Source organism: Pseudorca crassidens, chromosome 14 (genome assembly GCF_039906515.1).
Source record: "Pseudorca crassidens isolate mPseCra1 chromosome 14, mPseCra1.hap1, whole genome shotgun sequence".
Lineage (NCBI taxonomy): Eukaryota > Metazoa > Chordata > Mammalia > Artiodactyla > Delphinidae > Pseudorca > Pseudorca crassidens.
The window spans coordinates 85,595,042-85,622,699 of NC_090309.1; the positions used below are offsets into that span (position 1 = coordinate 85,595,042).

Genomic DNA, 27,658 nt, shown 5'->3' on the forward strand with positions numbered 1-27,658 from the left:
TGTCTCCGAAAAGAGATTATCAACACCGAAGAACTACCAGGCCTGAAAAAGAAAAAAGTACAAAAAGCATAGCAGCCTCTCATCATGGTAACCCTATAATCTGGATAACCATTCCAAGTATGTTTAGTTTGGAGGCCTTAACAAATAAATAAATTTCCACAAGGCAAGAGTACAAACCAGAAAACAGGGTGACAGAGCAGGTGGTAACCGTTGCTTCTCAATTCCTTCACCACCTGACGAGACTCTTCAAAGTCCCAACAGAATACCAGCTTTCGTCACAACTGTCACAAAGACGTCAGATCCCTATAGCCAAAGCAACCCTGGGGGTTAACCTTCCAGCCGTCTTGGACAATAATTAATTCACTCACAGAGTTTGAAAGCCATGTCTGTGAACTGCTCTAACTCAAAACTGCTTTGGTCCCTGCAGGTAAAAGAAATGAGGAGCAGCATTCTCCACTCCTACTAAGCGGCAGTTTGGAAACATACAAGGAATCCTCTGAGCCTGGTGACATGGATACAGAACACGGTCGGGCACACGTCTAACCCCGGAACCCCCTCATCCACAGGCGAGAGGCAGCCTCAACCCCTGCTACACAAGTTCCTGCGGGACTGAGCCACTCCAACATGCTCTTACTTTTTTAGGATCTACATTCACTCATTCAACTTTTCAAACACTACCCTACCCTCTAAGAATCAAGTCTCTTCTCCACAGCCAGAGAAACAAGATTTCTGTGAACCGACAGCACCAGCACTCCTGGATCATGTGTTTCACTCTCTGCAATATAAGCTGTGTTTGCTGGCCAGTTGTACTCATTCAACAAACATGCATTATTCATGTATTATGTGCCAGGCACAATTCTGGGCCCTGGGGATGCGTCATTAAATGAGAGAGTCAGGAATCCCTGCCCCATGAAGCTTAGGATCTAATGGAGGGAAGAGAGAATTAGAAAACAAAACTATAACAAGTAAGTAAATTCTGGACTAGGTTAGGAGGTGATGAGAAGAGCTGTGGGGAAAAGAGAGGCCAGGGAGCTGGCTTAAGCGGTGGTCAGTGCAGGACTCACGAGAAGGTGACACACAAAAGGGACCAGGGAGGGAGCCGTGTGGATGAGCAGCAAGGGGAGAAGACGGTCTGGACAGAATGAACGGCAGGGGAAGGCTCTAGAGTAGGAACCCCTGCTCCTGCAAAGCAGCCAGGAGGGAATGTGGCCGGAGCAGAGCAAGGCGGCCGAGTCGGGTCACGCCAAGACAACGTAGGGTCCCACGCAGGGACTTTCACTCTGAGAAAAAGGAGGGAGATGCTGACAGCGCACCAGCAACATCAACTCCTCCACCAAGTACCACCCGGCAACTGGCATGGACTCAGCTGGTGGCAGGTCTGCTGTGCAACTCAAACCCACGTTCATATAAAGCCCAGGCCGTGACCACCACACCAGACGCCCCTTAAATGCGGGCTCAAATTAGACGTGACATCATACGTATCCCAGGAGCAAGAGTCAGTGAGGGAGAGGAGATGGCAGAACAAGACGCAGAGCCTGAAAGCCCAGTCAGGAGTCAAAGGGAGACTGTCACCTGCCTCCCAGAGGTGACAAGCCCTGGCTGGAGGGACGGGAGGGGCGGAATCACACCAGAGAACCCTTCCAGCACTCAGAAATGCCACCCACCTATCCTGCTGGTAGAAGAGGGATTCCTCTCTCCAGACTGGTATGAGAAGAAAAAGGAAGTCAATGGCTCAGGGAAAGTGACACACAACCATAGACCAACCCGAGCCTAGGCAGTGATCTCCCCTCCGGAAACGGGCGGGTCTTTGTACCGTCGGGAGGCAAGAAGCCGACCTGTCACCTGCCACTCAGAACCAGGTCTCCCTCACGCACGGCGCCCTGGTCCCACAAAACCCCGCAGCCCCGTGTCTGCAGCACAGCCAGCCAGGCTCTGCACAGAGATCGCTGCTGCCTTCTCCACCGTTCTCGTCAAAACCCTCACAGATCCTGTCTCATCTGATTGAAAGGGCTTTTCCGGGGATTATGAAATACAGATGTTTTCCTGACAATCTTCCCGCAAACAGGGGGGAAGAAACCTACTCTCCTTTTCCCATACCTGCCCTTGCTCCCAGCCCAGATGGAAAACAAGGAACACCCTCTTCACCCAGCAGCTCAGGAGACACGGGGACTATATTTATAAGCATCTCGGTTCCTGGCAGATCCCAGGTCCACGTGCAGAAGCTGCTCTCCATCCCTGCCACCCCTCCCCTTCATGAGGCTGCATCTCCCCAGAGAAAGCTTCTCACAACCTGGTTGTAGAACCGCCCTCTGGGGAATCAGTCCCAGCCTGGATTTTCCTTGCTAGTCCCAGAGAAGTCACAGGCCCACAGCTGCTGTAAGACTGGTGCGTGGTAAAGCCGCTCGCTGGGGTTGGGGCTGACCCAGGCACACAGTGGCAGGCTCATCCCTACCGCGTCACCATCACTTGCCTGCTGGGTCCCATTCAAGACCCTGAGCAAGCAAGCCTGCTGGTGCTGGCAGGATGTTATGAGTGTCTGGCATTGCCATAGCAACTGCCTCTGTATCTCACGGCATTAATCAAACCATACTGTAACTGTTTGTTTACGCATCTGTTTACACTGTGAAAGCCTAGAAATCCGGATGCTCTTTACTCACGTTAGTAGACGCCCGGCGCCTGAACAGGACAGGCAGACCTTCAGTGAATGTTGTGGAAAAAGCAAACACAATAATCCCCCCTTGCAGAAATCATAAAGCTGCTCTCAACCACTGCCTTCCTGTCCTCTAACAGCAAGGCTAGGACCCCTCTTCACTCCACACACAGTCACTTCTATCCCAGCCCACAGAACAGAGAGCCCAACACTGCCCTGCCCCCCAATCCAGAGAGAAAACCAGTGGGCACAGCCCTCCAGAACCCTGCATTTTCTTAGCTTTCTCCGTGCAACCCATCTCCCCACCCTTGGGCTCAGGTACTTTGTCCTCATCCTAGAAGGCTCTCATCTCCTTCTGCTATCATTTACTCTGTCATTTACTCAACAAATACCCCAGAAGAGCCTTTTGTGCGTCAGGCCTTGTTCCAGGCTACCGAACGCCTGATTACCGTCCCAGATCCAGCAAAGGCTCAGGCTCCTGCAGGAAACACACCGACCAGCAGCCCTTTCCACCAGGCTTGCGGCACAGCCAGGAGAGCAGCCCCATCTGCCTGCTGTGCAGGTGTCCCCAGTGCCCAGCTTGGCAAGGGCGGGACACACAGTCCTCAGGCTGGTTGTTCACCAGATGGGGAGACACCGTTGTCAAGGCTCAAGGGAGTGCAGAGGTGAAGACAGCAGGAGTGCGGCTAATACTCCCCTCCATCACGGCCGCTGAGTGAAGTACAGCCCAGTGACAACGTCCCCAGAGCAACAGCAAAGCAAGCGTGGAACACACACCACCAAGGCTGAGCGGTTCCCTCCAGCACATGCAGGCCGCCCCTGCCACCAACTCTGCTGATGGAACCCTTCTATCTTGGAACCTGCTTGGATTCTCTGTCCCTGAATTTGAGATGTAATGATCTGGGGGGGAAAGAAGGACCCAATTTTGAAAAGGAAAAGATAACTTGCTTTCCAAAGTGCTCCCCTGTCTCAAACTCCCCCAAAATCTGTACTGAAACTCCTCTTCTCTGCTGAGTCATCGCACTATCCTGACCGTCCACTTTCCACCCCGCCCTCAATCAGGGCACTTCTACACGGGGAGAAGACAGTCAAGGCCTTTAGCAGACAGTCAGGCAAGCACTCGCTCCAGAAGACGCCGAATCTTCCAACTCTGGTGCCGTAGCCCCATAACAGGCTTTGGAGCTGCTGGAAATGTCACAGAAATTCAGCAGGAACTGTACTTCACTACTGTGACGATAAAATGAAAATTTCAGTTATATAACACTATTGAGAAAGAGTATCATTCATAATGCCTTTGTCAACCGAGCAGCATAAATTTACATACATTAGGTATCAACAGAAATAATTTGCATTTGGGTGTGCCAGCTCATATACACATTCTGTTGTCCCTTGGGAGTCTGAGAAATTCAACGTTCAAATGGCACCATCGTTTTCGCCTGTCTGTGCGACAGCCAGATGGAAAGAGACCATTCATTTGTCGATCACAGATCAACTCCACTCAGGAGGAAAGGGCACAGTTTACTTTGTCAAGCATATCAAAAACACGTCATCTACCAGCCCCTAAATGGGCTCAGTTCTGCTGCAGCCACCCAATCGACCTTCCCAAAGAAAGAGATCTGAAATCAAATAGCAAAACAGCAACCAAAAGGATTGAGAAAATTGTAAAAATGTGGAATGTGATTATAGATCCAAAGACTGGGTACCACTTAGCTACCACCTAAAATCCGTCTCTCTTCTCAAGGATAACCAAGTGAGTGGGCAGGATATAAAAAAAGAAATATGCAATGTAACTAGAATACTCACTATGACACATGATAGAAACATATTTTTAACACTGAAGGAAGATATGCTTCTCTCAAAAGATACTTCATTCCAATGATAAATAATTCAAGACTGATAACTTCTCCAAGGTTACAGGGCCAAAGAGCACCTCCTATTACAGACAAGACAGGACTTATGCCTTACACTACAACCCAGCTCTTAAAAACTTATATTTAAAGATTCGCCCCCACCACCATGGCATTTAAATTATAATTACACCTACACTCAGTGTTATCTGGGCTTTCCCCTCCAATCTCACTGCTATTATCTGGTTATTATGACTAAATAGTACCTTTTCCCAGAACAGTTAATACCAGTAGTATTAATAGTAACAGGTACTATTAACGCTCTTCTGACGTAGGTGCAAATATTTCTAAATTATCTGTCCTCTCTAGTCATTTCTAAAGACAGTAACTCATAGCAAACAATGCATGTACAACATTTTGAATCTCTTTTAAAGTTGAGAAGCTAAACAAAGAAGCTTCTAAGCATAAAGAATCTGTGCATAAATACTATACCCACATTTGTTAACTCGATAAAATGATTACTGAGCAGCTCCCAGGTACTCTGATGCTCCGGGAAACAGAAAGATCCCTCACTGACAAGAGCTGTAAGATCCTCGTTCAAGTCTTCAGGGCTACCACTGACTACCTATCTTCTTCTTTTTTAAACTTTTTTTTTTTAGTGGTTTGAAAGACGGCAATTGTATTTAGTTAGTTAGTTGCTGTGCACGCGGGCTTTCTGTAGTTGTGGCGAGCGGGGGCCACTCTTCGTCGCGGTGCGCGGGCTTCTCGTTGCTGTGGCTTCTCTTGTTGCCGAGCACGGGCTCTAGGCGCACAGGCTTCAGCAGTTGTGGCACGTGGGCTCAGTAGTTGAGGCTCACGGGTTCCAGAGCTCAGGCTCGGTAGCTGCGGCGCACAGGCTTAGTTGCTCCGCGGCATTTGGGATCTTCCCGGACCCGGGCTCGAACCTGTGTCCCCTGCATTGGCAGGCGGATTCTTGGTCACTGCGCCACAAGGGAAGTCCACTGCCTATCTTCTTTTGCGAAGCCATGAAACGTCTGGGGGGCTGTTTCCTCAGCTCAGTGTATAAAACCTGTCTGGCCCAGTGTTTTGAAAAAGTCAAGTTTAAATAAAAAGACAAGCGTATTATTTTAAAAAGAGCTCCTGCTCTCGGGAGTGTGCAGTTTGGTTTCAGGAAACAAGAACACAAAGGCAGGAAGCAGGTCCACGGTGGGAATGTGCACTTGCGCCAGGACAGTCATCCCTGACCGCTCCAGCGGGAGGGCCTGGGGGGGTCGGGCACCGCTGGACACAGGCTGCAGAACACCAGGCTCCCTTCTGAGTGCCCTCCATAACGAAGGGCTGAAGGCTGCAGCACAGGCCAGGTGCCCTAAAATTGCAGGAGATGCAGCTAATGGAGGCTACTAGTGGTAAGTGGAAACTCCTCAGCACAGGAGGGCTGGAGAAGAACCCAGAAACTAAATGGGTGGGATCATAGGTCCACAGGGGGAGGAAGGCCTCTGCCGTCTGGAGTCCCCAGCACCCGACTCTCTCACCAGGGAGCAGAAGTGAGCACCCTGCCTCGGCTCGCACACGAACTCTCCCCGCCGTCTCCTACCGCCCAGGCTGGGATCCGCCGACCATCGCCCTGTCCCAGCCCACCCTGCAGGCCTCCGAGGTGTGGATGGATCCCTCCCCTGGGCCAGGCAGAAGAAGGGGCCAGCTCCCTGACCAAGAGTGCCCGTCTGCAATCTGTCTCCAGACCACCAGGCAATTTTCACCCCTGGGGTGAGAGCTGAGCCAGGCGGCCTCCGGAAAGGCCGGGCCGGTGATGTCAGGCAAGGGAAGAGCAGGTTTCTAGGCGGCTGACATTGCAGTGGGCTGGGTGGCAGGTTTCTTTGTTTTTCTCCGGGCTCCCTGAGTCCTCCGTCCCACTCAGATTCGTCCCTGGGGCCAAGAGGCCAGTCTGAAGAGGGAAAGGAGAAGGGGAGAGTGCGATCCTCCTGTGGCAGCCAAGGAAGATCTTCTGGCAGAGGCCAGAGTTCAGGACAGGACAACGTGAGCGCTGCTTACCCTGCCACCCCCCCTCTACACTGAAGCCACGCAGCAGGCAGGCCAGAAGGTGCCTTCGAAGTCATAAATGGCCACTCTCGGATCAAGAAAGAAGGCAAAAGGCATTTAGAGGAAAAAAGCTCATGGGGGGCAGCAGGCAGATGTGTGCCGAGTCCTGCATGGCCTAAGAGAGGTGACCCTGCCCACTTCATACGCATCTGAGTGACCACTATGCATGTGCGCATGCAGGTATAGAATGTGCTTCCTGTAAAATAAATACTGAATAAATTAATTAGTGGTTGGTCTTTTAGCTTTAAACGGTAGGTTCCTTAAGGGTAGAGACAAGATGATATTTTTAACACTTTAGTATAATGCTCACAGCATTATCATTCTCTGCATGTGTGGCCGGCTGCCAAAGATCCAATACTCAACCTCTGAGGCCCTACTGCCGGCCAGGCACTGGGGGTGAGACACCCTCTCGAGCAAGCACACACCAAACAACCCTGCCGTCGAGGAACTCCTCTGCTGCTCGTCCCTGCCGTTAAGGAGCTCCTCTGCTGCTCGTCCCTGATGCTTCCCCCCACCCTCTCCCTGGTGGAGTCACTGTTTCTCCTTCCCTCCCACCCATGAGCACCTCCGAGGCAGGAACTCTGACGTCCAGGGCCTGGTACAGAGCCAAGTGCTCTACATGTTTAATGAAGGAAGGCATTAAGGCCTGAACCAACCAACCACAAACCAACCAACCTTAGGAGGTGGCCAAAACCAGAAGAGGGCTGACAAATGAGTAGCCCCCATCTGACTACCTTGTGATGTACCTTCCTTTGTATCCCCAAAGCGCTAATCCAGGCCACAGTGACTGCTTCCCTGGGCAGTGGCCGAAGCTTCGCTCCTGGGCTCCCTGCTCTGGGTCCTTCTCCCCTTTGACCCTCTCACCTCTGTCCCCCATCCCCGCCATGCCAAGTCAGTCTGCCTTAAACCCAGCTTCTGCTCATTTCACTCCCCTACTCAAAAGCCTTAGGTATTTCCCTACAACCTTGGGCAGAAAAGGCTACTTCCACAGGTAGCAAGTACCTACCTGGTCCTCACAGCAGGCAGGGATGTTTAAGGCTGGGGCTTGTGTGATATGTGGACCACTATTCTAAGCAACGTGAAGGCTCTATACCCCCAAACATTCTGTCCATTCAGTCCAGACAGACTCTCTATAGTCACAGCCCATCTTCTCCCCTAGGGGTAGGAACACTTTTTCTATAAAGGGCCCGACAGTAAATATTTTAGGCTTTGCAGGCCATATACGCACAGTCTCTGTTGTATATTCTTCAGATTTGGGGGTTTTTTCTTTATAACTCTTTTTAAACCGCAAATACCACCTTTATTTTAGTTTACTTTGTTTCTTGTTTTTGTTTTTTTGCATACAAAAACAGGGTGGACTGTAGTTTGCCAACCTCTGCCCTGACCAAACAGGGACAACCCTGAGAGCCCTGAACCCAACTTGCATTGTTTCAACTTACCCACCTCAGTCAAGCTATACCCTCCTTTGACCTGCTCCCTGATGCTCTAGACCCCTGCTCTACAGAAGCAAGCAGGCACTGAGGAGGAAGCCAGGGCCACCCCCGGCACCAGGGAGGACCCACAGCTATTGCAGACCACCACACTGCACAGCTGCAGCACGCTTTACTCCAAGCATCAGACAGCCCAGGTCTGTCCCAGTGATGGGTGGGTGGGGGGATGGATGGATGGACAGATGGATGCATCGATCCATAGACGGATCAACCAATCCATGGATCAATGGATGGACAGATGGACCAAAAACTGCTTTAGAGTAACTGCTTTAAGAATTCAGAGAAGAAAGTGGTTCTGATGGACTGGGGAATGCCAGGGAAGCCTTTACAGAATAAAAAAGACATAATGTATTTTTCAATGAAGAAACTAGACATTAGGGTGCTTTACAGAGTGGAGATTTTGGTAATTCTTAAAGAGATTTTCCTGTTTCAAAGGATAACATGACAATCTTGATCTTTCAAATCAAAACGAATTTACTTCTAAACATACAGCAAGTGTTTTGAAGGTTAAGATATCAAATCACAGAAACAGAAAGATTACCTAGGCCTTCAACATTCAACAGACACTTTCTGAGAACTGTGTGCTGGGAACCACGTCGGGCTCTGAGGACTCAAAGAGAAGCAACACTGAACCTGAGGCACACTCAGTCTGGCGTGAGGGTCCGACAGGAAAACTAACTGCAAGCAGGCGTAACCTTGGATTTGGAGGCTCCCTCACCCCAAAAGGAAACGCCAAGATACTCTGAAGCCAGCCAGTAAGCCTCGCGCTCCTTAACAGCAGACACCTAAGAGCCAAGGGTTGTCCTCACTTAAGTCTACGTGTCCCTGGAAGAGATTTCCACATCATTCTGCCAGAGCCCAGATCCCATCCTGAAAGATGCCCTAAACGCCTCATTTGCGCCAACACCAAAGGAAAGAGCTGTTCCACGTAATTTCATTTTCTCAGTGAACTGAAAGTAATCAAAATTACACAGCGAAACTCAAAACCTATTTTCATGCAAACTCTCCTCAATGGATTACGTGCTGCCCTGCCCAACACAGCAGAGTACTGATTCGAACTCTTCTTAAACCTGCTGCTGTGGGAAGACCCTCGGGGATGCCTAGAGCAGGGGCAGCTCCACACTTCTGAGTCCAATTTTCTCTTTTCCTCCCTTTCACTGGCCTCAGCTGTTGAGCGCCGGTCCCTGCTATTTCTATTTCACTACATGGTCTTTTCCAGAACCCCGAGGATGACCATGACCTACAGAGAAACAAGATGGGCTTTAGAGCAGCTACTTACACAGGGTTTTTTTTCCTGTTTACCACCAAGTTCTAACACATGCCTACCACCGGCTTTAACCACCCAACCTAACAGTACATTTTTCTTTGGAAAAACAGTAACAAATTTCTGAAACACACATCAGCTGACACTGCTACTCCCTACTTCAAACCAAAATCTAACCAACTGTCAGAACCCTATACCAGCTCATGGTTTATCAGGGACAGGAATCAAGCCCTGAATCTGATACAGCAGGCCTCACTGGCTGTGTGCACAGACGCTTAGGAATCCAAGGAGGTTCATAAATTAAAAGAGCAAATAAAACCGAAGCCCTAAAGAGATTTCACATTAGCTATGACTAAAGCAATTTTGTCATAAGATCAATCAAACCTCCTTTACTTTGCTCTGACCATAAAGAAGAAAACTGTGCACTTCAAATATTAAGCTCCTTCCACACTGTTACAGAAGACAATAAATCATTTTTAAAAGAACAATAAACGCAGTTCTGGAAAACTGAGGGGAGGCAGTGTGGTAGGAAAGGAGGCCAACTTTAAATGTCATCACCAAAGCAGCAGCTTACGGGGAAGGAAGGCCTCAGCCTGAAATCCCAAAGTAAAGCTTCCCTCCTGAGTCCCCCCTGGCTGGAATCTCCACTTTGAAAAGAAAGTACAGGGCCCCGAGGGTCTGAAGATACACTAAGGGAGTGACGGTAAGAGAATGCAGGGGGAAAAAGAGGGGAGGTGAGAATTTTAAGCTTTGGACACTGCCTAGACAGCAACCCCATCCCCAAGGAAAAGAAACAGGAGCACGGAGGAGGGGAGGGAAGGGAGATGAGAAAGGTGCAGAGCCGCCGGCCTACCTCACCATCTCCACCGCGCTCCACCCCTGCTGCTACCTCTTCCGAATGAGAAGCCTGCGGCTGGCAAGCTACAACCAAGGCAAACAAAAGCTACAGGTTCTGACAGCCCAACAGCCTGAGTAGTAAACACACCTCATTCCCATTCGCCACAAAAGAAAAGCCAACAAGAGGATTCACACGGTGAGAAGAAAACCAGGAATCTCAACAATTACCTTCTGTCAAGAAGTGAGCAGTCTCCACCGTGAACAGATCAAGGTGATGCTTATGGAAAGAGGCAAACAAAAAGCTGCTAACTGGAAAAAACGATGTATCGTTCTGAGTTTGCTGCTGCAGAGACAGACAAGGCCTGGCCCTGGACTGGAAACCTCCCAGGTACTACCTACCGCACACCTTGGCCGGATGAGGCAAATGTCTGCAACCCAGTTATCAACGCAGGTGACATTTCCACTAACGGACTTCGCAACCAGAGACCAAGCCTCCAAGTGTTCCAATTTTCTCAGTATATTCAGAGCCCAAATGAGAACAAACAAAACAAATTAAATTTATTGCATCCCAATTCTGTGCAACCCATTGGCATTTAAAGATGATCAAGAACTGATCCAGCAATGAGGCAATGAAAAGAAATAAAAAGTATCCAGACTGTTAGGGAAGAAGTAAAACTACCTCTATTTGAAGATGACATGATCTTGTATACAGAAAATCCTAATACATACGTACACACACACCCCATTAGAGCTAACAAACACGTTCACCAGTATTGCAGGATACAAGATCAATACACAAAAATTAATTATATTTCTATACCCTAGCAATGAAAAATCCAGAAATGAAATTAAGAAAACAGTTCCATTTACAACAGCATCAAGAAGAACAGAATACTCGGGATTAGCAGATGCAAACTATTATATATAGAATGGATACACAATAAGGTCCTACTGTATAGCACAGGGAAAACTATAGTCAATATCCTGTAATAAACCATAATGGAAAAGAAAAAAAGAAGAAAATACTAAGGAATAAATTTAACAAAACTTGTACACTGAAAACTACAAAATATCATTAAAAGAGATTAAAGACTTAGTAAGTGCAAAAACATCCTACCGTCCTAGATTGGATGATATTAAGATGTCCACAGTCCCCAAGTTAATCTACAGATTCAAAGCAATCCCCATCAGAATTCCAGCTGGCTTTTTTTTTTTTTTGCAATAACTGACAAGTTGATCCTGAAATTCATATGGTAACAGGGACCCTGAATGGCCAAAACAATTTTGGAAAAGAAAACAAAGTTGGAGGACTCGCACTTCCTGATTTCAACACTTACCATAAGCCTAGCATAAGGATAAAATCAGTGGACTAGAATTGAGAGTGCAGAAGTAAACCCATACATCAAACTTCAACTGATTTCCGAAAAGGGTGCCCAAAGTATTCAGTGGGGAAGGAATACTCTTTTCAACAAATGGTGTTGGGACAATTAGAGATTCACATGCAAAAGAATAAAGTTGGAATCCTACCTCATATCATATCCCTACCTACCTCACAAAACAAACTCAAAATGGATCAAGGACTTCAATGTAAGGTCTAAAACTTTAAAACTCTTAGAAGAATATGTAGGTGTGTATCTCTGTGACCTTATATTAGTAACAGTTTCTTAGGTATGACAACAAAAGCACAAGCAACCAAAGGAAAAACAGATATTCCGGACTTTACCAAATTAAAAACTTCTGTGCTTCAAAGGACACCATCAAGGGGGTAAAAATAGGAGAAAATATCTGCAAATCATGTATTTGTTAAGAGTCTAGTTCTAGAATATATAAAGAGCTCTTACAATTTAACAGTAAAAAACCCCAAATAATCCAATTCTAAAATTGGATTGGCAAAGGATTTAAATAGGTATTTCTCCAAAGAAGACATACAAATGGCCACAGGCACATGAAACAATGCTCAACACCACTAGTCATCAATCAGGGAAATGCAAGTCAATCCAGGAGAGATCACTGCATATCTACTAGGATGGCTACAATCAAAGACAGTAACAAGTGCTGAAAAGGATGTGAAGAAAATGGCACCCTATACACTGCTGCTGCTGCTGGGAATGTAAAGTGGTGCAGCTTCTTTAGATGATATTCTGACAGTTCCTCAAAAAGTTAAACACAGAGTTACCATATGCCCCAGCAATCCCACGCCTAGATATATACCCAAGAGAACTGAAAACATATGTCCACCCAAAACCTTGTACAAGAATAATCACAGCAGCATTTTTCATAATAGACAAAAACAACCCAGATATAATAGACAAAAACATCTGGAAACAACCCAGATGTCTATCAGCTGATGAATGGATAAACAAAATGTCATATATACATACAATGGAATATTATTCAGCCAGAAAAAAGGAGTAAAGTACAGAATCATACCACAACTTGGATGAGCCTTGAAAACATGATGCTAAGTGAAAGAAGCCAGACACACAAGGCCACAAATTGTATGATTCCATTACATGAATTCCATTACATGAAATGTCCAGAATAGGCAAATCTATAGAGGAGGAAAGTCGATTAGTGGTTGTCAGAGATTGAGGGAGAGGGAAATGGGGAGTGACTGCTAATGGGTATGGGATTTTCTTTTAGGGTGATGAAAATGTTCTGGAATTGGGGACTTCCCTGGTGGCGCAGTGGTTAAGAGAATCCGCCTGCCAATGCAGGGGACACGGGTTCGAGCCCTGGTCCGGGAAGATCCCACATGCCGCAGAGCAACTAAGCCTGTGCTCCACAACTACTGAGCCTGCGCTCTAGAGCCCACGAGCCACAACTACTGAGCCTGCGAGCCACAGCTACTGAAGCCCGCACGCCTAGAGCCCACGCTCCGCAACAAGAGAAGCCACAGCGATGAGAAGCCCGTGCACGGCAATGAAGAGCAGCCCCCACTTGCCGCAACTAGAGAAAGCCCGCGTGCAGCAACGAAGACCCAACGCAGCCAAAAATAAATAAATTAACTAATTTTAAAAAATGTTCTGAGAGAGGCATGGACATATATACAGTACCAAACGTAAGGTAGATAGCTAGTGGGAAGCAGCCGCATAGCGCAGGGAGATCAGCTCAGTGCTTTGTGACCGCCTGGAGGGGTGGGATAGGGAGGGTGGGAGGGAGGGAGACACAGGAGGGAAGAGATGTGGGAACGTATGTATATGTATAACTGATTCACTCTGTTATAAAGCAGAAACTAACACACCATTGTAGAGCAATTATACTCCAATAAAGATATTTTAAAAAATGTTCTGGAATTGGATACAGGTGATAGCTGAACAATTCTGTGAATATACCAAAAAAATCACGAATTAGACACTTTAAAATGGTAGATTTTATGGTATGTGAATTGTATCTCAATTTTTTAAAAAAGCAAGAACAGGGCTTCCCTGGTGGCGCAGTGGTTGAGAGTCCGCCTGCCGATGCAGGGGACACGGGTTCGTGCCCCGGTCTGGGAAGATCCCACATGCCGCGGAGCGGCTGGGCCCGTGAGCCATGGCCGCTGAGCCTGCGCGTCCGGAGCCTGTGCTCTGCAACGGGAGAGGCCACAGCAGTGAGAGGCCCGCGTACCGCAAAAAAAAAAAAAAAGCAACAACAAAAATAAGCACCTGAGGAAACCACAGAAAGGTGTTTTTTTTATCAACTTGATTAATTCATAACCTATACTTTTTTTCAGGACTAAAAACTAGCCATTCGTTGCCGAGTTTTATTCCCACCTTTTATTCTAGTGTCTTTTCAAACTGAATATATGGGATACAAAGAACCATGAGATTTTTAGGCTAGAGAGAGTAGTCGGAGATCAACTAATCCCAACACCTCATTTAAGAGATCACACATCCAGGGCAGTGACTTGCTCAAGGTCGTACAGCAAGGTGGAGACCACATCAGAACTGGAACCGACTCTTCTAACCCCCTGGCTGGTGCTCTTCCCATGCCACCATATTAACACAACCAAATCCACAGGGCTTCATAATAGCACGTCTTCCAGTGATGAAATACTGGCTCCCCCTAAGGCTAGGGAAAAGCTCTTGGAACCCTGATGTCAGAAAATCAGTATTTACTTAAAATTCAACAGTCCAAATTATTTAGTGATCGCAAAACCCTGTGATCATTAACACAATCTTCTTTTCACCAGAGAAGCAAAGCACAACAGAGCTGTAATCAAGAAACCAAGGCATGCACCTGGAAAGGCAGTTCAAGGTGAGACGGGTAGCACACTACAGAGCCCCATTTGGCCCAAACTTAAACTAGTGATGCACCCAATGAAATTCCAGCTCATGGGCCAACCACCATATCGACTCCAGTGGTATTCTGGGGGAGGGAGAATCTTTAAAGGGGGAGTAGAGAGGGAAAGTGTTATTTTCACCTCTAGTCTCTTGAAAAGTATAAATACGAATGGCCAGCAGAAAGTGGACGAGGTGGTCAGAGAAAGTAAAGAGCGGCACGAGGCAGGTGAACTGTGTTGCAGAAACAGAATGTTAGGAAATGTCTCATCTACCCTCCACTTTACAAGTGAGGCCACTAAGCCTGGACCAGTGAAATCAGCCGCCCAAGGCCCAGCACCTGGTTAGCTAACAGGTCAGGGCTATCAGAGGAATAAATACAGTACAAAGACTTAACATGTCCCTTCCTCTCAGAATCTCCCCAAAGTTCCCTAACTGGCAGCAGGGTGCCAACACCTCATGCAGACTGCCTAGACAAGCCACATCTGTGATTCCCCCCTTCAGTGGTCGCCTCTCCAAACACAGATCTGCTGACACGGAGGGAACAGTGCATGGACCTGATCCCTGGCTACGTGGCTCTGGAGTCCTTTACAAGCAGCTGTCCTCAGTCCCTCAGCTCTGAGGGGGAGGGAGGGGAGGCAGATGTACCTTTCTAACTCACTCCAAAACAGTTAAGGCCACTTAATAAACACCTCTGATGCTAAGTACCTCCCCAGGGGTTAGAGTCTGATGACCTAGGTCGACAACTATCAACCTGCACTAAAGAAGCCCAGAGAAACACCTAAAGAGGGAACTTCCCGGGCAATAGAGATCCCAGCAGGAGACCGTCAGGTGAGGGTGAGGCATTAAAGGGCCAGCAGGAGGAGCACCCCTAAGCACACAGGCTAATCTCAGCGTGGCTAGGACTCCTGGTTCTATCAACCGCTAATTGCGGGGCGGGCGGGCTACCTGCAGTCATGGAACTTGTCTGAGCCTCGGGTTTCTTCAACTATAACATAGAGATAACAGGATCTACAGCAGACAGGATAAGGGAAAGGATTCAGCCATCAAAACAAGCCATTTAAAACACAGCACAGCCCTTAACCCAGAACTAGGGCTCAAAGAAATGTCAGCCATTGCTGTTAAAAACAAAAACAAAACCTCTATTAAGATTTCTTCTGGGAAACTAGGGAAAGAGGCCCCCAAATCCGGGTCACCTGGCTAGAATCCTAGACGCCGAGGGAATTCACCATTAGAGGGAACCATCTTCACCAGCCGGCCGACTTTACTGCGAGCATCTGTGTATAAAATCACACTGACAAAGCCATCTTCAGCACCGAGTGGAGAGATGATGTCATTAAGAATCCCGTTAGTAGGGCAGGCCTCCTGCCAGGGTGTGAGCAATGCCCGGGGCCACTCGGCTTTGCAGGGCTGGGCATGTCAGCAGAGCAGTGAAAAGAGTAACGAGGAACCGTTTCTGCAGCAACACGGACAGAGGAGGCAGAGAGGAAACAGTGGCAGCAAGGGTTCTTCAGAAGCATCCACTCAGGAAATGCGGCAGATGCATCACAGTGCAAGACAGCAAGAGAGGGGTCGTGCTGGTCACAGCCATCAATATGGAGGGCCTTTTCCGGTCCAGGCTCTACAGAGGCAGTTGGCGGCTACAGGAGCAGACTCTCGTGTCAAAACGCTTGAGTTTGAATCCTGGCTCTGCCACTTCCTAGCTCTGTGATCCTGGTAAAGTGGCTCAGTTTCTCTGGGCCTTACAGGGTTTTTGTAATCATCAAGCAAGTTAAGGGTTAATATGTGTAAAGAACTTAAAGCATGCCTGGCACACAGTAAGCGCCCAATAAGTGCTAAAAGGCAAGGAAAAAACAACAACAGGGACTGACAGTAACACTTCAGTCATGCTGTGGATACCCCAAACACACTCATGCAACAACAGCATTGTTTCAAACACGCAACCTCACTGAAAACACGACAGAACTCAAAGTCTGCCTTAGAAGTCTGGGCGGAAGGTACCTGTAAATCTATCACTTCACATCCAAGCTTGCCCTCCAGAGTCAAGGACAGCATATGACAAACCAGAAAAACAAGAAAGGTAAAAGTAGGAGAATTGGCGGCCCAGCTCAAGGCCCTAACCACAGGACTCATCAGATGCAATTCACAGTTTTGCTGAACGCCAAGGCATGCATGAAGGTATGAACTAAACCAGGACCACATGAGAAACTGCCAAGCCCTGACCTTGAAAAAATGCGGAGAGCACCATGGCTGTCAAACCACAACCGACAGCTTCACCCTCCACCCCTAGCTCCTCTAAGCACCTTTACTACTGGACAACTATAACGCTGGCTTGGGGTGTCACCCCTCTCTGCTCAACTCTAAGAACCAATTCATCACAATGATGGTATAATTATGAAGCCTGTTTAAGAAGCATTGCTGCAGAGTCACTCACTCACTCCAAAATACAGTTGACTAAAGTAATCTTACCAATAAGCCTGGAATTCTTAGCCTGAATTCAGGGGGGTTCATAAACTTGGATTGGAAAAAAGAATTACATCTGGATTTCATGAGCCCCCAAATGAAATTCAGCGTTTCCCTCAATTATGAATGTAAGCAACACACCGTGATGGTATTAGCAGTACCTGCGACTCCAACAAAAGATATACTTACATAGCTTTAGAGGTGTTGGAAACAGCTCCAATACTGCTTACATTCATCAGTACCTCAAAATTAAAATATTTATTAGACCCAAAACCAAATCTTGATATTTAATGCTTTAGTAAAGAAACATATATTACTATGACACAGATTTTCAAATATATTTTTGAAATATATTTCAATATACTTGGTTCCCTTCGAGATCCCATGTATTTTATTCAATGCATTAAAACATCTTTCTGAAAAGAGGTCCACCATCTTCACCAGAGTACCAGAGGGGTCCATGGCACAAAAAGAAGGGCTAAAAGGGGCTTCCCTGGTGGCGCAGTGGTTGAGAGTTCGCCTGCCGATGCAGGGGACACGGGTTCGTGCCCTGGTCCGGGAAGATCCCACATGCTGCGGAGCGGCTGGGCTCGTGAGCCATGGCCGCTGAGCCTGCGCATCCGGAGCCTGTGCTCCGCAACGAGAGAGGCCACGACAGTGAGAGGCCCGCGTACCGCAAAAAAAAAAAAAAAAGGGCTAAAAGGATAAACACTAACTACACACAAAATAAGTGCTTTATGGGGAAGGAGCTAATCCCGCCCACTTTTCCATCACTGGCCCCTGGTGGTAACAAAATACTGGTAGATGCCCACACACATTTACAAATCAAGAAACCCAACACAACCAAATACAAATAAAAATTCAGCCCAAGCATTCCAGCTCTGGTTGACAGTCCATTTATTCCACATCGTCCACATGATAAAACGATAATGGTACAGAAGTACCTGGAAGGGCCCTGGCAACCACTTGAAGGCCACATGACACAGAAAGTATAGGCAAAGAAGGCGGTTTCCTATGGTGGTGGGACTAGGTGAATTCACCACCTCTCTGCAGTGGGAAAGAGGAGTGTTTAGGGAGCTGAATGTGGACAGTATCCCAGGCATCCGACACAGCTAAGAAAGCGTCACCTGCTATCATCTGCCTACAAACAGCAGAGGAGAGAAGCAGACATACCCCACCGGCCCTGTCTACACAACTCTGCTTACTCTCTCCCTTCCCTTATCAGTGTCTGCAGAGAACAAAATGGATATCCAGCACTGGCCCCAACACAAGTGCTACAGCCAGTCATGCTGAGCAGCACACAGCCGGCCTCGATACCAACACTAAGTAGCTCCGCAGAGTGTCAGCTTTGCTGCAGGGACACCAGGAGGCCCGTCCTTCAAGCGCCCGAGTGAACCGAGCCTGGCCTCTGCCTTCGCTGGGACGGGAGCCCTGCTCTGTCCCTCTCGCCCCCCAGCACAGACAACACAGAGGGTCTCCATCAGACCTCTCGTCGCCCCCACTGCTACCACCTAGGCCACGACGTTCTTGCCTGGATGACCCCCAGCCCCAACTGGTCCCCCTCTTTTCTCTCATGCGCTGCCCATCTATTCTCTCTGGAGCAACCACCGGGAAAGGTTTAAAATGTAAATCAGATCAAGCCCTCCAGCGGCTTCCCACCATGTTAGAACAAAATCCAATTCCCTCCCAAGACCCAGAAGACCTCCTGTGATCTGGTCCTGCCTGGCCCTCACCCTCTCCCACGCCCACTTCTCTCCTCCAACAGGGCCTGGGCCAGGCACATCTTAGAGCCTTTTCACGTGCTGCTCTCCCCTGGCTACTTCCTCATTGCCTTCTGGGCTCTCTCTAATGCCACCTCTTCGGAGAGGCCTTTCCTGATTTCAGTTTCCTGCTCTCCAGAGTCACATTCTGTTCCTGTATTCTGTGTAACTTTTCTTCAGAGCACTTATCACTACCTGACATTACATTACTTTACTGCAGTGATTATCAACCCCATTTAGGGAGTGGCTTTAAAAATTGCCAATGCTTCAGGCCCCACCTAAACTAATTAAGTCAGAATTTCATGGAGTGGGCCAGGCATCTCTATTCTATAAGCCCCCCAGCAAGTGATTCTAATGTGCCGCCAGGGTTAGAACAGTGCTTCTCAAACGTTAATGTGCATATAATGCACCTGGAGATGTTATTAAACCCTCGATTCTGATTCCACGGGTCTAGGGTGGGATTTGACAGTCTGCATTTCTAACAAGCTTCCAGGTGATGCCAATGCAGCTGGTCAGTGAACCCTTCTCTGAGTTGCAAGCGTCTAAAAACCATTGTCCAGAACTTTCTGCAATGAGAAAAATGTTCTAAACCTACGCTGTCCAATGCACCTGTGCTTTATCAGCACTTGAAATGTGGCCAGGGCAGTTGAGAAACTGAAGGGTTAATTTTAGGCTACTATATTGGACAGTGCAAGTCTAGAATGTATGTGCTCCACAAAGAAAGGCATCAGGGCCTGGCCATGTGGAGGGTAAGAATCAAGGATTCTTCCAAATTCGTGGCCTGAGCAGCCCTCTGTGGATTGGCTATGAAAATCCAACCAGAGGCCTAGATGGCCACCGCCTCAGGAGTGGATCAATATTTACCTAAGGCTGGGAGGCAGATACAAGAGCCTATATTGAGATCCCTCAGTAATTAAAGCATGTGGTAAGCCACAGATGACTACCTTGGCTTCAAGACTCAACTGCACATCATCATGCAAGGCCCCCCTAACCATGGACCCAGGCACACCTGAGCACTCCCATCCCTAGGCATCCATGATTCTGGACAGCCTTGTGGTTACGGCCTCACCACGCTTTATTGCATTGATTTGTTTATAGGATATCTGTCTCTCCCACTAAGCTTCAGGTTGCTTCAAAGACAATGCATGCCTCTTGGGAATTCTGTTCCCATCACCTAGCACACAGCAGCACTTAATAAATACAGAATGAATGACAGGGCCTGGAATTCACCACGAACAGCATTAGTACTTTTACTGTTAATCACAAGAAAGAGAGAAATTGAATGGGGGGTGGGGGAGAATGGGGGATCACATAAGAAGGGATCATTCCCTCCTTGAATGACTCGAAAATTTCCAGACACCTATATCCAGATTACAGGACACAGCATAACAAGCTGGCCCTGTCTGATCCACAGAGGCTCATTTCCGAAAATAAGAAGGAACTGGGCAAGCAGATGATGTCCTTCTGACAATAAATCTAAAATCTGTTAGTCTGGGATGTGGAAGCGCTGTTTTTCAAACAAGTCACAAAGGGCTAAGATTCAGAATCACACTCTTGCCTAAAAAGTACGTAGGCCATAGGCTGGGTTCCCACTAATAACTGCTGGGAGGGGCTTCTGGCCCCAAGGACAGCAAGGCCCCTGGGAGTCTGTGCAGCCCAGATGCTCATTCTACCCCTGCAGTTAGAACCCTGCGCTTGTGACAGCAATGAGATTTCCAAGGCAACCAAGGACAACAGAGTGGAGAATTATGGCCCGGAAGGAAGTAGATTAAATTTTAATACTCACGAGTCAACATCAAATTTATTTTTAAAACTACATATCTGACAAAGCCAAATAAGCAAGACAGAATGGATGATGCTCTAAAGGAGGGTCTAACTATGAATATCCCACACATGTATACAATTTTTCCCTATTTTGAGAATATTTCAAAGAGCTCAGACTCAAAGAAACTGAGACAGCAATAAAAACCCCCAAAAGGGGGGGGAGGAGGGTTTTCAGATTCAGCCACAACTACTTATTTTTTTTTCCATTATTTCCAAAAACACAGGGCAGATTCCAGTTGAAGTACCAGACTTTGCTAAAATTGTGCAAAACAATTACTTCACCAAGAGAAAGCGATGATCACAAAGTGAAAATTTTAAAACACAGCTATCTATGTGCTGACCTGCTGCCAAGACAACAAACTGGTTAAAAAATAAGCAACAGTGAACATATAGCAGTTTTCCATTCACTTACTCATTCAACCATTCCTTTCCCTTACTCCCCTCCCCCCCATGTAAATCCTGGCTTGGGGGCCAAACACCCTCATCAGGTTCTATGGATTAACTATCATGTAATCTATTAAAGCAGTTAACATTTAGTAAACTGGTTGTCTACCAGGTATTGTGCTGTGTATTATCTCATTAAACCCTCACAACCCTCTGAAGTAGACGGGTATTGTGATTGAGACTTTAAAGCCAAGGAAAATGAGAAAACATTAGGTATCTCACCTAAGTTCACACAATTGCCCAGTGGTGGAGTGCGAACTTGAACCCAGGTCCATCTGACAAAGGAGTAATTTAGAGAATTCAGCATTATTAAAAGTAACAGAAAGCAGCATCATTTTGGAAAACAGCATGAAACCAAGTTCAAACTCCAACTCTTCAACTTACTAGCTCTCTAACCTTGAGCAAATTAACCTCTCTAAGCTTCAATGTCCTCATGTGTAAAGCAGGGATGAGGAATAAATACAACAGATGTGAGGTTCATAGTACAGGGTAGGGATCCATTAGCTACCCACAGTCCAGCTACAGGTGTACATATCAAAAAAAACCCTTACACTTCAACTGTAGGACGATTTTTAGCAGACATAACCTATCTTGGAAATAATAGGTTCACAAACATTAACCAGTTTAAAATTAGTTTACTAATTCCATGACACATTTGTTTAAACACAGGACCAAGGACTTGAAAATTTGTCACAATACCCACTCTCACGTCTCATTTCAGTATGAAGAGCAGATGCGTGTTTAAAATCAAAACATGAGGGCATTACTGGTTAAATAAAACTGTTTCAGATTTAGTTCTCTCATAAATGTAAGCTCACATGTACCATTATCTTAGTATGTATACTGAATTTGCTTAAAGTGAGACAGACCTGTAATGATTTGGGTTTTTTTTTTTTTTTTTTTTCATTTTTGAGACTTTAACCAATTCTTGTTCTTGGATGGAAACATGGAGCAAGCCTGCAGTTTAGTAACATGACCAAATCCAGTCTCTCTTTAATCTGCTCAGTAACTGAGCTCTAGGGTAATCTCCTGCACAGCATACAAAAAGAGCTCTGGAATTACACACTGCAAACTAAAATTAATCTGGAAAGGATACGTCAATTTTAACAGCAACTCCTATTTGCCTAGCTTTCCAGCATCTGCCAGTGTTAGTAATATTTAACTGACAAACTTCAGTACGGAAAAGAAACAGAACTTTAAACACAATTAAGCTTTCTTTTTAAGGCACTGTGTACAAAGCTTCCTTCCCTTAAAAGATATTCAGCTACCTCTTGGGCTGCAATCATTCCATAAACATTGTTAATGATGTATTTTCAAAACAGCGTGAAAATTTCTTCTTGCTTTTCAACCAGCACTTCTGAAAAAACTTACTACGCTCATCCCCATCTGCCTCATTTGAAGGCATAATCTTGAAGCCTTGCTAATACAGGTAGAGTTAAGTGATGTGGGATCACAGAGCTCACTACAAAAGGTTACATTCAGCTCTCCTCTACAAAAAAAAGGGGGGGTGAGGAAGGAAGGGGGGAAGAAAGCCCTATACTATACTTAAAACACTCAGAATGTTAAATCTGCTACTTTTGATTTAGCCAATTATTGACTGTTTATGTCTACAAAGAAAAAAATTTCCATTAAGGGAAAACATTCTGTATTTTTTTTCCCCAAGCAATTCCTAACAGCAGCTGCTTTGTTCAAGTCGGCAAAAACCTGAATGCCATCGCTTAATTTAAAGCTCTCTGGTGACCTCTCCTCACTCACTCTAGCCCAGTCATCTCCTTCTAAAATACCTACCATACCCCATTTTAAGAACGTTACTTGACGTTCTGGCCAAGAGGAATTTAATCATCTCTTCGACACTGGCACACGTGTGGCTGGCAAACCAGTTCCCTGTTATGAGCCAAGCACCTGATACAGTGTCTCTGACCCTCATAACCACCCTGGAAAGGATGCATTGCTAGTCTCGTTTGATAGGTAAGGAAAATGAAGGCAGAAAGGTGAGGAGCTGCCCCAAACCACAGTCGGCAGTGGCCCTGGACTCACGAACTCTGCCTGCCCTTCAGTCCCAGGCTGCTCTGTCACCTAAGCTTGCGGGTCCTAAGCGCTCTCTCCGCAGGATGTGCAGGGCTTACTAGTTAGCACTAGACGATGACTTTGCACCTTGACTAAAAGCAGGCCTTTTCCAGGCTGATGGGGGAAGGGAGGCGTCCAGAGCTGCGAGCAGGTAAGACACACGTCCCCGGGGGTCAGCAATGGCCTTTGGATCGGAAGCCCGGCTCGCCCACTCCTCCCCGGGCGCCGCGCGGCACGGCGCGGGTCAGGCCTTCCTGGCTAAGGTGTGCACACCTTTCCTAGGCAGCCGGGGTCCCCCGGACCGACCCAAGAGTCGTGCAGAGCGGGTCCCGGGCACACGGGCACCGCGCCGGGCAAGCTGGGGACAGGGGCACTCCACGCGCTGAGAGGGGGACGCTGGGGGGCCGCGGGCAAGCCGACGACCCCGGCCACAGCAGCCGAGGGGTCCCCGCTCACCGCCGGCCCCGACTCTCGGGCCAAAGTTGGCGGCGCAGGGAGCGGGGGGGACGGCGGGGCTGGGTACCGCCCGGCCCGGGGCCCCGCGAGGGGAGGAGGGGGGGGTCTTAAAAAGGCCCAAGGTAGGCAGCCGGCAGCCGTCTCTTCTGAGCCACCTCCACGGAACAAAGGGCTTGTTGCGGGCAGGGTTCGCCCAGCTGCGTCCGGATCCCGAGGAAAAGAAACTTTTCCCGGGATGCGGGAGCCGGGCCCGGGGCGGGGGCGGGCTAGCGGGGCGCGGTGCTACCTGCGGCCGGAGCCGCCCGCCCGGCGAGGCCCGCCGGCGCCGCTCACCTCCTCGATGGCCGCCACCGTGTTCCGGCACTGCGCTGTGCGCGTGGTGAAGCTCGAGGCCGTGGGCGCCTTGTAGTCTTCATGGGTCTCGGCCACGAATTCCGACACGGAGATCTGGTCCGGCATCGCCTCAGAGCGCGGGCGGCGGGCCGCAGGGGAGCCGCCGCCTCAGCCGCCGCGAGGGCTCCGACCGGCCGCTCGGACGCCGACGCCGCCGCCCTCGCCGCGCCTGCAGCTCGCCCGGCCGGCGGACAAAGGGAAGCGCCGCGGCGCGGGCAGCCGCCGCGGGAGCCGCACGAGCCGCCGCAGGGCGCGGGTCGGCCGCCCGCGGGGCCCGGCGGCGGGAGCAGGGGCCGCGCGCGCGCAGCCCCGCGCAGCTCGGGCCCGGCCCGTCCGCCTGCCGCGCCGAGGGCTCCGCTGCCGCCTATCCTCCCGAGCGAGCCCCGAGGCGGACGCGCACAGCCGGCGGGAACTACCCGCCACCCAGCCGCGGGCCCCGAGCGCCTCCCGCGGAGAGGGGCGGGTCCGGGCCGGGGGCGGTGGCCGGCCGGGCGCGGGGCGGGGCGGCGCGGAGGGCCGGGCCGCCAATCCGCGCGCTCGCCGCCGCCGCAGCCGCCGGGAAGCTGAGCCTGCAGGAAGGAAGGCGGCGCGCGCTCCGGCTCGCTGAGCCGCTCGCCCGCCGCCGCCGCGCGCCGCATTGTCTCGGCGTTCGGGCCCCCGCCGCGCGCCGGGGTTCCAGGGCGCGCCCCGCCGGGCCGGCGGGTCAGACCGGGCCGCGTCCGAGCTTCCCGTCACTCACTCCCACCCCGGGTCCGCGAGCGCGCGCGCAGGGTGCGCTTGACACCTCCCGGGCCGAGCCACCGTCCCCCTCTCTCGTCCCCGCCCCATCCCCGGTCGTGGAACCCTTCTTCGTGTCCCCCATAAACCGCCGGGAATGCCCGTCCGGGCGCGGGAGAAGGTGTGAGGAGCTCGCCCCCTGCAGGACCATGCGCGCCGCTTGGCAGATGCCTCCCGCACCCCGCCCGGCAGCACCCGCCCGCCAGCTTGGGATTCGGTGACAGCCACGAGAAATGACCATAGAGTGCGTGCTTTTGTGCCATCCAATCCTCACGACCTTGTGAGGCAAGTAAAGAGATGGTTATGTATTTTACATAGAAGGAAGGCAAACGATGCTCCCGAGAGAAGCTGAGTGGCCCAGTGGGCTTCATATCCAAGTCGGAGCGCTTCCGAGGGCTTAACAGGACCCCTGGTCAGTGTCCCAGTCGTGTTTCCTATGCATTTTCCCTAAAATCCTCGGTCGTTCTCGGTTGGTTGGAAACAGTTTCAGGGTACTAGGCCAGGATCCACTCTGGGCGGATTAGAATACGCTGAAATGGTACTCCTGTAGGAAGTGGAAGGGACCCAGGGAGTGTGTGAGAGAACCAGGAGAACGTGCAACAAGAGAGGGCAAAGTTCATATATAACTGGCCCAGTAAAGAGTTTGAGTTAAAACAGATTTTCATTGAACGTCTTAAGGAAACTCTCATAATTATTTTTAAAAATCCAGCTTGCCAGGGGCAAAGAGGGTGAGGGATAAATTGGGAGACTGGGGTTAACATAAACACACTACTCTATAGAAAATAGGTAACTAACAAGGACCTACTGTGGAGCACAGGGAACTCTTCTCAATACTCTGTAATGACCTATGTGGGAAAATATTCTAAAACAGAGTGGATATATGTATAACTGATTCACTTTGCTGTACAGCAGAAACTAACACAACGTTGTAAATCAACTATACTCCAATAAAAAAATTTTTTTAATCCAGAAGTTCTGAAGACGCTGGTCCAATAGAATCACACCCCATAACTCTATACCAGGCATGTGGCATGGTTTCTGTAGCTGCCAGCAATAAACCCAAGAGAAACTTTACAAAAACCTTTTGTGCATCTGAAAAGGAGGAAGTGTGAGAGACGTTGGAAATTCAATACGTGAGACAAAGCAGTCTCCTGACACTGAAGGACAGTGGACCAATCTTTTTTAAGCTCCCTTGTAAGAATTTGCTATATGAGGTGGCAGCATGGGTCAGACATTATGTATGGCCTTTGGTATTTTAGTAACATTGCATATGAAATTTCGCTTTCTGAAATAACTGTATTAGTGGATAGCTTTTATAACTGCACTAGGCAATAAGTTACCGTTGTTAAAACTGTAGCATCTCTGCTTCTATCTTCCCTGTATGTTTTTTCACCCTTTCGGTGTCTTTGGTGGTTTCCTCTATTTGCAGCCTTCTACAATTCAAGTCCTATAGATAATACTTATATTAATGCACCCTTTCCTACACCAGGCAGATTCTGTTCCCTCCTAGGTAGTTTTCTAGCTACGGTTTTGTTGTTCTTCTTATCTTGGGTAAGTTTTCAAGTCTTGATTTTTAGAGGACTAATATCTATCAGGCTATGGATTTAAGGATTTAAGAAGAGAAAGTAGTGTTTTTCCTTGACATCTAGTACAGCATTAACCAGACTGATCCAGACTTCTTCTACAAGGACCAAGTTAAGCTTCATGTTCTTTATTCTCTTTATGTGCAGCTACTGTCTTTTTTTTTTTTTTGTAGTTTAATAGTATTTTTACAGAAACCTTTGGTAGCCACAAAAATAAAATTGCAAAGCTGCATTGCGTTATACAAGTAGATGCAAAGGTTAGTGGAAAGCAAGTCATCACCAAGTCCACTGCAAAGAGAACATCTGTGATAGAACACCAAAGCAATTTATTCATCCAACCATCACTGAGAATCTCAAAAAACCTTGCATAGCACAAAAGCCTGGGATTAAAGCAAGATCAGAATAAAACGTAGCTAATGGGTCTCTGAGATTAATATAATGAGAATGAGTAGGTTCCAACAAATAATAATAAAACAAAAGTTGAATGTGGATCAAGAAAACATTATAAACACACACTTTTTTTTTTGGATTCATGAAGAAAAGAAGAACATGATGGGAAAACCATTATAGGTCTATATACCCCTTTACCTAGAACTTTAAAATCTAAATAGCTCTGAAAAATATAAAGTTTAAAAAAAAACTATTTTCATGGTAAAATGATCTGAAATGAATTGACATGTGACTATTTACAGTCTTGCTTATCCCACTTCATATGAATATTTATGTTTTAGTGCAAACTATAAATGTGCTTGCTTATGGAGTATTGCCCCTGACCCCACTGGGGGTGACTCAAAATATCTAGTGTATGTGCTGTATTAACTCTCTAAAATCTGAAAAATTCTAAATTCTATACACATCTGGCCTCAGGGGTTTCAGATGATAAGTTGTAGACTTGTATTATTTTAAAAAAAGAAAAGAAACATCGTGTTGCAGACTTGTCATTTCTAGGAAAGAGGAAAGAAATCCTCTTCTCAAAAATGAGATTTTCAGCAGCCCATTGAGATTGGCCAACAGCCCATTTTCCAAAGGAATTTTCTGCCCCCAGTAGTTCTCAAGAACCTGAGATTTTTCACTCTCAAATCAAGTTTTAAAATATGTTCTTAACTCTGAAATTTGCTTGAGGGTTGGTTGGTTTAACACAAGACTTATCCAGTTCACTTGCTATTAATTTGTAAATGATTACTCTTGGAATGGAGAGATCTGTGTCTTAAAAGAACTATGGTAAACGGTGTAATTAAATAGAAAAACAACGAGAAGAAACACGCCAGTGATGTGAACATGTAAGCATAATCAGAAGCTTCATTTCCATGCTTAACAAGATTCACCCTAAGACAGTGTTGCTGAAGGGACCAATTTATCCCCAAAGTGAGAGAAGTTTAAATACACTTAGCACAGTGATCTCACCTTAGTACTCTAGGGGAAAAAAATTAGCATGCGGAAAGTA

The 27,658-nt window shown here is 47.9% G+C and overlaps 1 protein-coding gene and 1 long non-coding RNA gene across 7 annotated transcripts in view; one reads left to right on the forward strand and one right to left on the reverse strand.

Moving 5' to 3' along the window:
* Positions 1 to 24,056, reverse strand: part of ASAP2 (ArfGAP with SH3 domain, ankyrin repeat and PH domain 2) — a 156,728-nt gene extending 132,672 nt beyond the window's left edge. The window contains exon 1 of one of the 6 annotated variants that reach the window (XM_067703726.1): positions 23,795 to 24,056. In XM_067703726.1, the coding sequence (XP_067559827.1) occupies positions 23,795 to 23,920 (126 nt within the window). In that variant the 5' untranslated portion in view covers positions 23,921 to 24,056. Of the gene's footprint in view, positions 1 to 4,993; positions 5,521 to 15,643; positions 15,753 to 23,794 lie in introns of those variants that run through there. The other 5 variants (XM_067703714.1, XM_067703725.1, XM_067703719.1 and 2 more) reach the window with 5 other exon arrangements.
* On the forward strand, positions 5,737 to 6,817 carry LOC137205489 (uncharacterized). Its single transcript, XR_010934181.1, has 2 exons — positions 5,737 to 5,903; positions 6,033 to 6,817. It is a non-coding gene; the product is annotated as an uncharacterized lncRNA (long non-coding RNA).
* Positions 24,057 to 27,658: the final 3,602 nt, after the last annotated feature.